Source organism: Octodon degus, unplaced genomic scaffold (genome assembly GCF_000260255.1).
Source record: "Octodon degus isolate 3935 unplaced genomic scaffold, OctDeg1.0 scaffold00105, whole genome shotgun sequence".
Lineage (NCBI taxonomy): Eukaryota > Metazoa > Chordata > Mammalia > Rodentia > Octodontidae > Octodon > Octodon degus.
This window is the reverse complement of record NW_004524681.1, coordinates 9,443,396-9,457,816: the sequence shown is the minus strand read 5'-3', so window position 1 is coordinate 9,457,816 and position 14,421 is coordinate 9,443,396. Positions and strand designations below refer to the sequence as shown.

At 54.1% G+C, this 14,421-nt stretch overlaps 1 protein-coding gene across 1 annotated transcript in view; it reads left to right on the top strand.

Annotated features, from left to right (window-relative positions):
- Window positions 1–507: 507 nt before the first annotated feature.
- Sord (sorbitol dehydrogenase) overlaps window positions 508–14,421 on the top strand; it is a 25,870-nt gene continuing 11,956 nt past the window's right edge. Inside the window, exons 1-3 of the mRNA XM_023724070.1 lie at window positions 508–664; window positions 10,162–10,195; window positions 13,705–13,869. Coding sequence (XP_023579838.1) covers window positions 599–664; window positions 10,162–10,195; window positions 13,705–13,869 — 265 coding nt within the window. The 5' untranslated portion in view covers window positions 508–598. The remainder of the gene's footprint in view (window positions 665–10,161; window positions 10,196–13,704; window positions 13,870–14,421) is intronic.

Genomic DNA, 14,421 nt, shown 5'->3' with positions numbered 1-14,421 from the left:
GGCCCGAGCAGGCGTCCGCAGGGGAGCAAGCTGTCGGGAGGAGGGTTCGCCGATCCCGCGGCACAGCGGTTGGGGACCGTGCCCCTGCCCGCCGCGCGAGCCTGCTGCTGGACCCTCCGTTCGGACCCAAGCTAGAGGCCCCAGAACAGGGCCGTTGGGTCGGAACCGCATTCTCGAAGGCTTCACTGACTGCCCGAGCCTGCCGCTCCGCAGCTAAACGCAGGCCTCCGTGTGCAGCCTCCGCTGGCGCTTTCGGCAGATCCCGGCCAGGCGCTTTGCTAGCTTGGGGTTCGCGGACTCGCGCGAAGGGACGCCCCGCCCGAAAGCCCCGCCCCTAGAAGCCCCGCCCCCGCGCGAGTCCAGACCCTGCCGTTAACGCCTCACGCAGAAGTCCCGCCCTTTTTCGAACCCGCCTCGCCGTTAACGCCAAGGAGGCTCCGACCATTGGTCCACCCCGCGCAGGCCCCGCCCCGTCGCACGCCCGCGAGGCCAGGCCCCGCCTCCCGTCGCTGACCCTAAACCGCTTGCTTGCCCGGCGGGTAGCAGAACCACCACAGTTCCCGCCGACTCCAACTTCCACCATCTGAGCCCAAGCGACATGGCGGCGCCATCTAAGGCCGAGAACCTGTCCCTGGTGGTGCACGGCCCCGGGGACCTTCGCCTGGTAAAGGACGCAGGGGTCCCGCGGGGTCCGGCGGGCGGGGCGGCGGCCGCGGTGTCGCCGCCGGGAGGGCTCGGTCCTCCCCGGGACCGTTGCCGACGTTGCCCGCGGAGCGGAGCCTTCTGCGCTGCAGTTTCGGATGCAGCCCTGGGCGGACAGAGGCCCCCGATGGTTGAGGCCGCGAGTGTCCCCGTGCCCAGCGGCCCTCTTCCCCCGTTTCTCTCGTTTCCTTCCCTCGCATCAGGCTCCTCGCCCAGGCTTGTACTTTATTTGTATTATGTCCCCTGTGACCTAGGACTTTCTGTTTCTCAGCCCCAACTTCTGCCCCTGCCTACAGAGACCAAAGTCCAGGGAGCTGCTGAATCAGCCCTGTGCTCAGGCCGGTGTCCCCGTAACAAAGTTCAGCTCTGACAGGCCTGGGGTGGCTTTCACCATGCGGGACCTCTTTCTCCCATAAAGAACACAACCCAACTGCTCAGGAGGCCGGTCAGAAGGGTCGAAAGGTTGAGACTGGCCTGGGCAATTCAGTGACACCCGGGGGATGTAGTTCTGTGGTGGAGAACCTCAGGGTGCCATCTCTAGTGTTGTCAAGCAAAACAAGATAATACAGACATGCTCCAGGATCCAAACTGTAGGAGAGATTCAGATTATCCAGGTTAACAGCTCCTGACTGGTTGAGAATCTGTGGCTGTCTTTCCCCATGGTGCAAACAGACTATCTTTGGCAGCTACCATTCATTTCATTTGTGGGCCTTCCATGGGTCTGTGGACCCCAGACCAAGAACTCTTGCCCAGAGTAAGACTCCCATGCTAGCGTGGTTTCCACTCACTTTGGGGACTCTCCCCAAGGTCCTGAAGGAAGGTGATGATGCACTGCAGTACATGCCAGGCAGTCCACCAGGAAGGGAGAGGGTGACCTCTCTCCACAGCTTACAGAGAGATTTCCAACTTGCTTCATTTTACAAACATTTACCAAATGAGCTGTGCCTGCCCTGTACCCAGAGAGGGGGAGGACACAGCCGGGCTCACACACTTCCCAAGGGAGACAGGAGTAACTAATCACAGCCTGCCAGGGCTTTGATGGAAGCTGAAAAGATGGGCTGGAGCGAGTTCTTCAGTGGCTTCTCCTAAACTCACACTCTACCCTCAAGAGCAGACACCGGCCTGTGTTTCCATGGAGACAACCCCAAGAGGGACCATAAGGGCCACCAGCAGAGGCCTGTGCTGTCTCGGGCTACCTGCAACCTAGCACGGATCTGGGCCTTTGTAGACCTCAGATGGAGTCCCCTGTTCCAGCACCTTCCCAGGGTTCCCAAGTGAGGTATCTCTGCCTCTCAAACTCAGTGGCCTTGAACTCGCTATGTAGTCCAGGCTGGCTTCCAACTCGTGGTGATCCTCCTGCTTCAGCCTCCTGAATGCTGGGATTACAGGTATGCACCATGGCGCCCAGCTCAACCCTCTTCCTTAAGGCAGAGATAGCAAAGGGAGGAACAGTCCCAGGAAAGTTTTGGGGAGACAAAATGAAACCCACATTTGCTGAGACAAATAGATGAAGTCAGTGGCAGCTGCGGAACCTAGGCCAGGCTGGAGGTGAATAACGAGATTTGGGGTAGGGGGAAAACTACAAAATTTTCTCTTTCGAGAGGACAGCACCAGCCCACAGGAATTAAACATTGTGCCCTCCTGGGTGGGGCAGGGCAGGTTCACTGATTCAAGGCTTCCAGACCCTTCCTAGGTTGCCTTCTTGCTGTGGGTCATGCCCGGCATCCAGGGCTAATGCACCTGGGCCACGTGCCTCTGAAGCAGGAGGAAACACAGCCCCAGCCTCCTCCAGCTCACACAGAGTGCCGTGGCCAAGGAGAGCAAAGTCTGGTTCTTTCTGTGCAGGTGATGGGCACCTCAACCACTGCAGGGGATGGAGCCTTAGGGTACCAAGTAGAAGGGGGTGCACATAACACACCCAAATGTGTAGAAACTGGTGATTTTCTGTCAGAATGAGAAAGAAACATCTATGATGTAAGGAACAACCCCTCCCACTTTAGATAAAGCTGGGACTTCGTGGGGAAAGGAGACCGGGTTGAGGAGAGCAGCCTAGAGCCTCTCAGCAAATGCTGTCAGCTTGCCCAGGTCCTCTTCCAATGGGCACCAACATGGGGTCAAAGCCAAGTCGGACCCAGTGGGATTTAGTACCCACTTTGAGGCCGCTATGAATTGTGGGAGTCAATAAATTATCTCCTGCTTCAAATTCCTGGTCTTGTGCAGGGGCATTAAGCATGTGAAAGGGCTGAGGGCTAGCGTGGAGGTAGGCAGTGGCCACCCACGAGTATCTGATGCTGAGACATCTCGGCAGGAAAAGACCATAAAGACCATGACACTCAGCCACAGGGACAGTTCTCAGTCACACTGTGGCGATGCTAGCCTGGTGACTCCTTGTAGTTCCCTGGAGACAGCTTGCTTTATGCCTCTTTGGTCAGTCTTGAGAAATCCAGAGGTTGCTTTTTATTGGAGACTAAATTACCAGTTCCCAAGCTTGGGACAGAAAACAATCATGCAAGTGTCTCTCCACAGAAGCTGTTGTCAGTGGGGCGAGCTGTGGGCTGTCCCTTTAATGCCTTTGATTTAGTTAGACTGGCAAGGGTCCTGACCCTGTGAGTCAGTGCATGAGTGCCCACCACGTGCCAGGCACGTGCCAAGCTGTCTGATGGGGGATGATTTTATTTCCAACCGGTCCAAAGCAATGTTTTCCTGGCTGTGTTGGCATAGCAACAGTTATAACCCCTCCCATGTGCCTTGCGTCAGACCTGCAAGGGTGCAGGGCTGTACACTGCCTCCCTGCTTCCTGCAGACCAGCTCTTCCAGCTACTTCTCCAGCATCCAACCTGAAACAGTACAGCTCAGGGCCCAGCGCCCTGCAGGGGAGGTGGACATTGCTGTTGTGGTTTGCTCTGAAAGCAGAGAAGGCGGCAAAAGAAAAATGAGCAATTTAGACTGCTGGGTTGGTGTTGCTTAGTTATAAAGGGAAGAGAAAATGTGTGCCAGCACCAAGTTTAGACATTAATAAGCAGAAGAACTGCAGTGATAATAGTTTTTAAACAAGAGCACCCTTTGTGCAGTGCAGCCCCTTAGATGCATGTGCTCCATGTGCTCTGCTGTGAGAATTCTGGGTGGGGAAAAGGGAATTGTGTGGGGCTCATGAACACTGGGCAGCTCCAGTGTCCCTGGGTGTCCTGTCTGTTGCCCCCTCTTGTTTTCTCTTCTGTTCTCAAGTGCTGAGCAAGCCCAGGGCCCTGCCCTGCTAGACAAGTGCTCCAACTCCGAGCTACATCTGAGCCCCAAGTCGCGTGTGCATGTGCCCTTACCTTGGATGGTTTGGTTAGCAGACAGAGCAGGCTGCCTCTGCCGCACTGGATTAAATGATAGTCACTAAAGAGCCTCTGGTTTAAACCCCAGGGATTCCTGGGAGGCAGTGATGCAGGCTGCTTGGCCTGGGAATTGTTGAGAGGCTTAGCAGTGTGCACTTGCCCCCTGGAGTGCTGGCAGCAGCAGCTAGCATAGCCCAAATCCTGCAGGAAAAGTTGGGTGCCAGCAAGCAGCCCAGAGAAATCCCTGCCTTCTTTTGATGTAAATTGTGTTTCAGCAGCGAGGCAAAACCCAAACCAGATAAACCACTTCCAGTTCTAAACAAGAAACGAAATCCAGCAAGCTGTGTCCCTGCCCACAACTATGGAAAGGCAGGCAGAATCCTCCCATGAAAGGGCCAGAGCCACAGAGCTAACATTTTCCCCTCGAAGCTGCAGGAGCAGGACACACCACCTATAGGATTCTAACATTGTGGGCAAGTAGCCCTGCTCTGGGGGAGAAACTAGAATCCTGTGTATGAAGGTACTTCCTCTTTTAAAATTACATGACAAGCCAGATGTAATCTGAGCTACTTGGGAGGTTGAGGCAGGGGGATTGTGAGTTTGAGGCCATACCATGCAACTTTGCAATTTAGCGAGAGCCTGTCTCAAAGATCTGGGGAAAAGCAGGCATGGTGTTGCAGGCCTGTAATCCCAGCATTCAGGAGGCCGAGGCAGGAGGATCCTTGCGAGTTCGAGACCAGCCTGGGCTACAAAGTGAGCTGAAGGCCAGCCCAAACTACATAGCGAGACCCTGTCTCAAAAAGAAAAAAACAACCTGGAGATACACCTCAGTGCTCAGACACTTGCCTTGAATGTGTAAAGCCTCAAGTACTATAAGAAAAAAAAAAGTACATGAGAGGAAAATTAAGAAGGAGCACTGTAGTGCTGGTGAGATAGCTCAGCAGACTGAAGCGTGTGCTTTGGCAAGCACAGGGCCTGGGGTTCGATCATGGTCCTGCTTGCTGTGCCGGCCCTGACCCTGGGGCAGGCTGAGCGAGAGACTTGAGTCCAGGCATGGTGGCGTGCGCCTGTAATCCTAGCTCTGGGGAGGCTGAAAACAGGAGGGCCACTAAGAGTCCAAACTGGGTAGTGAAACCCGGGACCAAATACATAAATGGGGGGGGGGGGAAGGAGCAGTATACACACATATACGTAGCGTTGGTATCATGTTTGGAGTCTTTTCACATGGCTGTTAAAGCTGGCGATTTTCCCAAAACCAGATTTACACTAAGATCATTATTTACTAGGGGAAGTATGTGCAGTTTGCAAAGTGATATTTGGCTCAACAAGTTTAAAAACCATGCATATATTCAGTTACACAGAGCAGAGCACTGTTGGTACAGAGGAGCCGAGCTCTTAGTGTTTTGTTCAGTGTGAAGAGACATTCGTACATTTATGTAGGGATGAGTTCTTACATTCTGAGTTGGGGAGGAATTTTTGCTTGCTTCTCACTGCTGAGAATTAGAATGGCCTCCAGCCAAGCTGCAAGGATTTAGTAAAGCCAGGTGGGCAGGGACCTATAGGTAGAAGAAGAGGCCTCTTTGAGTCTGACAGTGACAGGGAAGGTACCTTGCAAAGGGACACCATAGAATCAGTTCTAGGAATATGACTGCCCGTTGGGTACTCTATCTTTTTCTCCTCCTCCTTTTTGTCTTCTTTTTTACTTTTTTATTTATTTTTTCGTGAAATGATTTATGTAATTCTTTGAAGAAAGTGTTCTTGGATAGTTTCCTTTTGAAGGCTTTTGATGATGTCAAGGCTTGCAAGGGGATATCTTTTTAATTTTTTTTTTAAAGTTTATTTAGTACAGGGTCTTACTATCTTTTTTCTTTTTGAGACAGTGTCTTGCTTTGCGGCTTAGGCTGGCCTTGAGTTCACTTTGTGGCCTAGGCTGGTCTCAAACTCACAAGGATCCTCCTGTGTCAGCCTCCTGGGTGCTAGGATTACAGGCATGTGCTACCAGCCCAACTTGGACACTCCCTCTTGATGTCCCCAGATACCTCGCCACACACCAAACCTTGATGTCCCCAAGTTCCCACGGGAGAAACTTAGGGGGCCTCAGGGTTTTACTGTATAGTTCAGGCTCACCTGGAACTCACTGCATAGCCCAGGCCTTGAGCTTGATCCTCCTGCCTCAGCCTGCGGAGTTCTGGGATCGCAGGTGTGCACTACCACACCCAACTTCATGAGGAATCTTGAAGGATGGGCTTATCTTTCCCGGGTAGGGTGACCACAGGTGGAGGGGCTGCTCTAGGAGGGGTACAGGACTTTCCAGGGCCACCGGGGACTACAAACAGATTAGCATTTTAGAGAGATTGTTATCAGCAGAACAAAGGCTGGATGGACTGGCTGGGCAGAGGACCCAGTTCTCTGGGCTTTGGGAGCAGCCAGGCTCTGGTGTTGACCCCATGTGCCAGCAGCTGCGGCAGATCAGAGCCCGCTGGGCGGGTGGCCTGCGGGAGCCTGAGGCTTCCCCTCCCACCTGCCCGGTGCCCTTCAAGGACTCAAGTGCAGGGACAATGTAGGGGAAGGGAAGCTGACATAGGGTCACAGGGGCCTGGCGTGGGGAGCAAGGGGCCTGGGCCCGCCAGCAGCTGCTTCTCATACCGCTCACTCTTCCTCCTGTGCTGCCACTGTTCCTCCTGCTGAGGCACTGGGTGAGGCTTTATCCTCTTGCCACAGTTTACAGACGCATGTTTAAAAACAATGCTGGAAGCCCAGTATGGTGGTGCTCAGCTGTGAGCCTGGGACACTCGGGAGGCAGAGGCAGGGGGATCGCTGCAAATGAGCTATACTGTGAGATTCTGCTGAAATCTTGCTGTACTTCCTTCCAAATCCAAGCCTTTTGTTTATTCTTTTTGTTTATTTATTCATTTATTTTGGTACCAGGAATTGAACTCAGGACCTTGCACTTGCCAGGCTGGTCCTGTGCCACTGAGCTATGTCCCTGTCCCCCAAATCTCAACCTTTTAAGCATAGTCAGATCTTATTAAAGTTGGCATAAAAACCACAAGAAAACAGCTTCTCCCCAAACAATGTGAGGACAAAGTCCCCCTGCAAAGGATGAGGTCGTCCAGAGCTGGTCACCCATGGTGATGTAATCCCATGGAGAGAACTTTGATTTTCTTTCTTTCATAATGCCAGCAAACCTGTTTGTTGGGGTCGGCCCTGGGTTTGATATTTGTCTTGGTGATCTGAACGAGGAAGCCAAGGACACAGGCTGTGTGGCTGCCCGGAGCAGCATGAGCCCTGGCGCCAGGGCAATGATCCCGCAGAGTGGCTGCAGGGGAAGGCACCCTTGGGGGTTCTCCTGGGCTGGGGCCCAGCCTGCGCCTCAGGCCACATGTGTTGGAGGTGAGGACATGGTGTGCAGCTCAGAGGAAAGGAGGTGAGGTGCACGTTTGGGCTCCTCGGGGTGATTGTTTGGGAGCCAGCACTGTATTTAGGGGCAGAGAAGCACGGGGCCTGGTGCCCAGGGCTCTTCCTGGAGGAGGCTGTGCAGCCAGGGATGGAGGGGAAGGGGAGCTGTGGGGTAGGACCAGTGCCTGGGACTCCAGGGAAAGGGCGGAGCACTGCCATCGGATCTGGAGACTACTCAGGCCCTTCTTACCATCCCCCCTTCTTACCATCAACTGGAATGTGTGAGAGCCCCCAGAACCTTGGGGAATGAAGAAAGTGGTAGAGAGAATAGAACACGAACGTCGTGGGGTGTGGGGTGAGGAAGCAGGTAAGTGGTGTTGGGCTCGAACCCAGGACCTCGCCCAGGTGGCAATGCCCTGCCTCAAGACACCAGCCAGCTCGAGGACCTGTAAGAGGACAGGCAGATCACGGAAGGCACATCCCACCCAGAGCCAGTGTCCCCATGAAGGACACGCCAGTCATAGCTATGCTGCGATGACCGAGCGTCATGTGGTCATCGCAGTGGCTGGGCCCTGTGACCTGCTCCTAGGCTGGCTGTGTGTGGTCTTATGGCTAGAGGGAGACAGTGGGCCTGAGCTGCGGGGTGCTCAGGGGCAGTGAGGAGAGAGAAAGCTGGAGCCCGCGTCTCCCTGGAGCCGGAGAAGCCAGGCTGTCTGCACAGCGCCCTCTTGTGTCTGGCACCGTGCCTGCCTGGCCGGAACTGTTCAGAGGTTGCAGCGGTGTTCTTGGGGACCCAGGGCCCGGGGCGCAAGGCCCCTGCCCTGAGGCTGGATGGAAGCTGTGATGGAGAGTGTGTCCCGGAACCTGACCATGCAGGCCAGCACGCACAATATGAGGCCCAGGCCTTGGCTTGAGACCCCACCAACTTGCGGTTTCCAGTTTCACCCAGTGTAGCATAGCTATTCAGTCCAATGTCACAATGTGGCACCCGCAGCTTCTTTGAGGAAGGTGTTGATGGTGGCTCTTCTAAAGGTGGCCATTTCTAGATGACCCCAAGCAGCTGGGACCTTAGGCATGTGCCACCAGCCCTGAAGCTGGGTGGGCTCCTTCGGATGCAGCTCTACCACTTACCACCCTAGCTGTGGCAAATGGGTCATAAGACGTAGAGCCTAGGGGGTCTCAGGAGGATTCAAGGAGATGGTGCCTGTAAAGTACTCAGCACTCAGCGCCTAACCCAGAGGCTCACTGCTCAGTGCCAGGCTGTGAGCATCAGCAATCATAGCCGCTTGGGCTTCCTTTCATTGGATTCTTGCGCTTGCTCTGTGGGGAGAGCCAGGCCCTCAGAAGCACTCTTGGGAGAAACTGACCCTGGCCCCGTACCTGGTGCTGGAGAGCTGTCAGCCTGGTCTTTGGGTGGGCAGAGTGGTGTATGCTTGTGACCGCAGCTAATCAGGAGGCTGAGGCAGGCGGATTGAGGGTTCAAGGCCAGCCTGGGCAACTTAACAAGACCCTGTCTCAGAGTTTAAAAGGGTTGGTGAGAACAGCTCAGTGGTGGAGTGCTTGCCAAGCATATGTGAAACCTTGGGATCTTTAGCATGAAAAAAAAAAAAAAAAAAAAAAAAAGCCATAGTCTTAGGCACCCAGGACTTTATTATTTCGTTCTCAAGCAGTACCTGTGGATGCCATGCAGGTGGTGGTTAGTGCCAAGTTCCTGGGAAGCCGCCGGCTCTGTGCAGTGCCTCCTCCCTCAGTGCTCGGTGGGCCTCGCTGTCCTTAACACCTTGCCTCCTGGGGTGCAGTGGGGACATCCCACTGGAGCCCTGAGAGTCCGCTCTGCGCTGCCATGTAGCTGAGGCTGCCGACCACCCAGCCTCGGGCTCCAGCTGTGGGCTTTGGTGACACTCCACTCTTCCTCCTCCTCTCTTCCCTGTGCTCAGAGTTACCAGGGAGCACTGTGCTTTCTACCTGGTGGACTACCTTGTCACCAGAACTGTACCCGGCCATTTGGCACTGCTGCTGGCTGCAAGCACTAGAACAGCTGCGATCGCTTCCTGAGCCTGTAAGGGTGGCGCATGCAGCTCCCACACAACCTAGAGGGGGCAGTACCCTCTGGCCCTCCCCAGGGTGTGGGTCACACCCACCAAACCTGTGCCTTTGCAGGGTGCAAGAACCCTCACGCCAGGTATCGGGGTCCCTCTTTTCCTGGCACATCTGCCAGGCTCACTCAAGGTCCTGGGCAGGAGGCACCAGAGAGCGGAATGAGATCCAGAGTTAGTAAGCTCTTTGGCTGGGACCTGAGATGGCGTCTTAGGCTCCAGGGCAGGGGTTCTTTTGGGAAGGGACCAGCTTCAGAACTTTGTCTCTTTGCAGCAGCACAGGGGCTGAGGAGAGTGGTTCTACCTGTTTAGTATGATGGGCACCGAGGCTGGGCCAGCGGTTCTTCTGTCCCGAGGAGGCCAGAGGGTTACTGAGTCGTTTCCATCCGCTCCTGCAGCAGGGTGGGCTGAGCTTGTGTAAGTTCTGAGAAGAAATCTGTTTGATTTTGTTTGAGACAGCGTCTCCCTATGTAGCCTGGGCTGGCCTTGAAATCACAGCAATTTTCTTGCCTCAGGATTACAGGTATACTCTACCATGCCTGAAAGGTTTAAAGGAAGCTCACTTTAATTTTCTAAAATGGGAAATGTGGGTGTGGCCGAGTTGTAATGCACACTTGATAGCCTTTGCTGTTTGTCTCTTTCAGGAGAACTACCCCATCCCAGAACCCGGCCCAAACGGTAAGTCCTGGGAAAGAGAACTGGGGGACTTTCTTAGCTCTCTACCTTGGAGACCATGCATTGTTCCCCTGCTCTTCTTTTCCCATTAGTGCTGTTGCTTCCTTTAAAACAAACACGACTCTGGGGCACTGGGGCCGGCAGATGGCAAGTTCAAGCCCAACCTGAGCAATTTAGTGACTTGGCAAGATCCTGTCTCAAAATAAAAAATTAAAAAAGAGCTGAAGGTGGAGCTCTGTGTGAAGTACCCTTGATTCAGTCCCCAGTATTATTTACTTACTTATTTTTGAGACAGGGAATGTAGGCCCAAAGGCAGAGCCAGTCCTCTCATGACCTATGACCGCATGCCCTCTGTGCCATATGGGGTGGCCAGTCGCACCCGCGCCCTAACCCAAACACTGAAAAGCAGTGAGTCCACAGAGCTTAATCCTTTAATCAGCACATGGAGCGCAGGGCCAGCACTTCCAGGAAGGTCGGGGACCGTGGGCTGGGGTGCCCAGGAGCAGGAGGCTCTGCAGGAGCCCGAGTCAGCCAGCCCATGTGGGTGCACCAGGACAGGTGCCTGGCCCCTCTGTGCCCCTCCTGTAGACTCGAGCCCCGAAGCCCCTTTTTCATCGGGAGGGCCATGGGCAGAGCATCTGCAGACCACTGGGCCTGGCCATGTGGGTTGCCTTCCTGTTGTCGATGATGTGGTCTGTGTCCCTACTGCTGCCCCTGTGCCCAGCTTCACCCCATCGAGGTGAAGGCCTGGAGCTTTGCTACGCAGAAGTCAGCGAGCTGTTGACCGAGCGATAAGACAAGGCCTCATATCGCTCCTGAGCAGGCTCTGTAGATTCAGGGCTTACACACTCTGCTCAGGATATCATGTTCGCAGAGGTGAAGGAGACATCTTGCTGTGTCCTGAGACATGGGTGTTGGTTCCAGAGCTGGCCACAAAGGGCGCCCTAGACTCAGAAGATTTCCTTGTCTCTTACCGGCTGGCCTGGAAGGGTAGGAAAGAGTACAGCTCAGCAAAACCCCTGCCAAGTCCGATTGGATTTTTGTGGGGGGTGTGTGTGTGTAAGTGGGGATCGGTCCCAGAGCCTTCTCACTGAGCCACATCCCCAACCTTTTGTGTTTTTTAACTTTGAGACAGGGTCTCAATAAATCAGTCAATTGTCAGGGCTGTGATTGGCCTGTGATTCTCCTGCCTCAGCCTCCTACAGTGAGTGCACTGTGTGTACCATCACACCAAGCAAAATTTTATATTTGTGTGCTGGGGATTGAGCTGAGGAGCTCAGAGCTGCTCAGCCAGAACTGGACCACTGGGTCACAGCTGCAGCCCTACCTCCTTTTTGAATATTACTTATTTACTTACTTTCACATTTTTGTTGAACATAGCTGACAAATACATTGAAGGTGTACAACATTACATTTCGAAGTACATAAACACTGTGAGAGATTACTCCAGCCAGGTGAGCCAGTGCTTCACGTACTTACAGCGATTCTTAATTTCCTTCACTTGAAAACACTTCCTACTAGCACAAGCTAGAAGATGTTCTTAAACAAAAAAGAAAAATGTGCCAGCCTCTCACCACCAGAGACAGATTCCCCTCAGGGAATTCAGCCGCCATCACGCCCTCTTGCACTTGATCTCAGCCGAAAGCCCAAGAAGTGGTGGCCATGGTCTTTCACTGATGCAATTAAGAACTTTAAAAAAAAAACAAAAAACAAAAAAAACTTTTCCAGCCCCGTTCCCCCATCTTCCCTCCCCCTGCATTTTTAGTCATCTGTGTCAGATTCCACATCTTAGGGGAGGGGCACAGCCACATCTGACCTCCTAACTCCCTGAGCGAATGCTGCAGCAACTCTCCTGGTACAAGTGACTTCGCTGCCTCTGATCTTACCATTCACCCTGCCATTCCTTACTCTGTTCCCCCAAAACAAGGACAGAGGCTGCTGTGCACACACACCTGCTGGAGGCCACTAGCAGTCACGCGAACGTCACCTGTGAGACGTCTGACAGCACCGCAGAGGTTGTGCGACCTGCTGGCTTTCCAGGCATAGCTGTCACACAGCCAGGGAGACCCTTGTAATGTAGCCTGCCTGCCCCCTTCTCTCTCTTTCTCTCTCTCTCTGTTTTTGGAAAGAGAGGGTCTCACTGTATAGCTCAGGCTGGCCTTGAGCTCATGGTTATCCTCCTGCCTCAGCTTCCTGAGAGCTGGGATTACAGGCGTGTGCCACCATACCTGGCAATGTTTTTGGGTTTTTTTCCCCCGGAACCGGCAATTGAACTCAGGCCCTCGCACCTGCCAGGCAAGCGCTTATTCTACTGAGCTATCTCCCTGGCCCAATGTGGTCATTTCTATCAGACAAAACTGGTAACCCTTCAGTAGTTCTTTCAGCTGACAGGTTCGGAGGCATGATTATTTTAAACTTAGAAACTTAACAAAAGCAATAGATGTGGTCGCTCATGCTCCTAATCCCAGCAATCAGGAGGCTGAGGCAGGGGGATCTGTGTGTTTGACATCCGCAAGACCCTGTCTTAAAAACAAAAAAGCAGCCCCATCGCATGTCCCTTTACTTGAACCCTTGGAGGGGACATGTCAGTTGAAATTTTGGGACATTTTTTTTAGCTTTGTAGTTCAGTCTGGCCTCCAACTCGTTATGGAGGCCAGGCTGAGCTTGAACTCATGGCAACTCACCTGCTTCAGCCTCCTGAGTGCTGGGATTACGGGCATGTGCCACCACACCTGGCTGGGATAGTTTAAATGAAGCTGCACCTGTTTAGCAAACAGTGTGCACAAATAATTCCACGTGAGCTCCCGTGTGCTGCCGCGCTGAGATTCTGCCAGCCCTGTTCTCAGAAATAGATGAGACTCTGGCACAGCGTGGTCGTTTTCTGGGATAGTTATCTCTGGGGAAGAAACAGTTTGTTCTCTTCCTTCTTCCTAATATCTTGTTTACACCGTGATTGCTCAGATTCCCCAGACAAACAGAACACACAAGATACGTGTGTATGTGTACACGTGTGTATTATGGAGGTGGGGGTGGGGAGAGCAGCGGGAAGTTTGTTTTAAGGACCTGGCTCCAGTGATCCAGGACGCCGGAGGTTTGAACTTCGCAGGGTAGGGCAGCGGCCTGCAAAACTCAGGCTGGGTTTGTATTCTACAGCCCCAAGGGGAATTTTTTTTCCTGTAGGAAACCATAGTCTGGGCCAGGAAGATGGCTCAGTAGAATAAGCGCTTGCCTGGCAAGCGCAGGGGCCTGAGTTCAATCCCTGGTTCTGTAAAAAAAAGAAAGAAACCATAGTCTGCAGTTAGGACCTTCAACTGATTGGGTGAGGCCCATCCTGGTATAGTTCCTAAAAAGTACCTTCACAGCACATGTAGACTGGAGTCCAACCAATCAGACACCAGCACACACGCGCTCGCCTTCCTCTGTGGAGCTTTTCTGTCCTCCCTGTCCCTCTGCGGTTGGAATTTGCGGTGAGGCTGCCCTGCCCTGAAAGCCAGCTCTCTCCCTTTCCCCAGAGGTGCTGGTGCGGATGCACTCCGTCGGGATCTGCGGCTCCGATGTCCACTACTGGCAGCACGGGCGGATTGGGGATTTCGTCGTGAGGAAGCCCATGGTGCTGGGGCACGAAGCTGCAGGGACGGTTGTGAAAGTGGGGTCGTCAGTGACCCACCTGAAACCAGGTCAGCAGAACTTGGAGGGGCTGAAGCACGCACGCGCACTCGAGAACTTCCACAGGCTCTCGAGTGCGCGTGCGGGGAGGCCTCGCTGAGCCCGGGGCAGCCCGGCGCTGGACGGGCTTGGGAGTGGCAGATGGGCTCGTGTATCAGGCACAGTGCCTGGACGCCAGCTCCCGGGAGAGGGCAGGGAAGGGACAGGGAGACGCCCGGGACCCAGGGCCCCGTGCTGCGAAGCCACCTTCGATGCAGCCTTTGACTTGTGCATACAGGAGAGCGCGTCCTGTCCTGGGCTTGTGCACTTCATTTTCCCACAGGGCGGAATTATCAGCGCTGGCACAGTCCGTTGAGGCTCCAGCTTTGCTCTGCGAGCCAGGCGGCTGATGGCCGGAAGTGGCGTCAGGCTGGAGGGAGGCGTGGGTTGTGCTCGGGCTGTCTGAGCCCAGCCACGTGGCGGGGGTTGGCAAGCTCGTGGGCCTCAGTTTGGATTCCTAAAACAGAGCTGACTGAGCATAGTGGTACATGCCCCAAATCCCAGGACTCTGGGAGGCTGAGGCA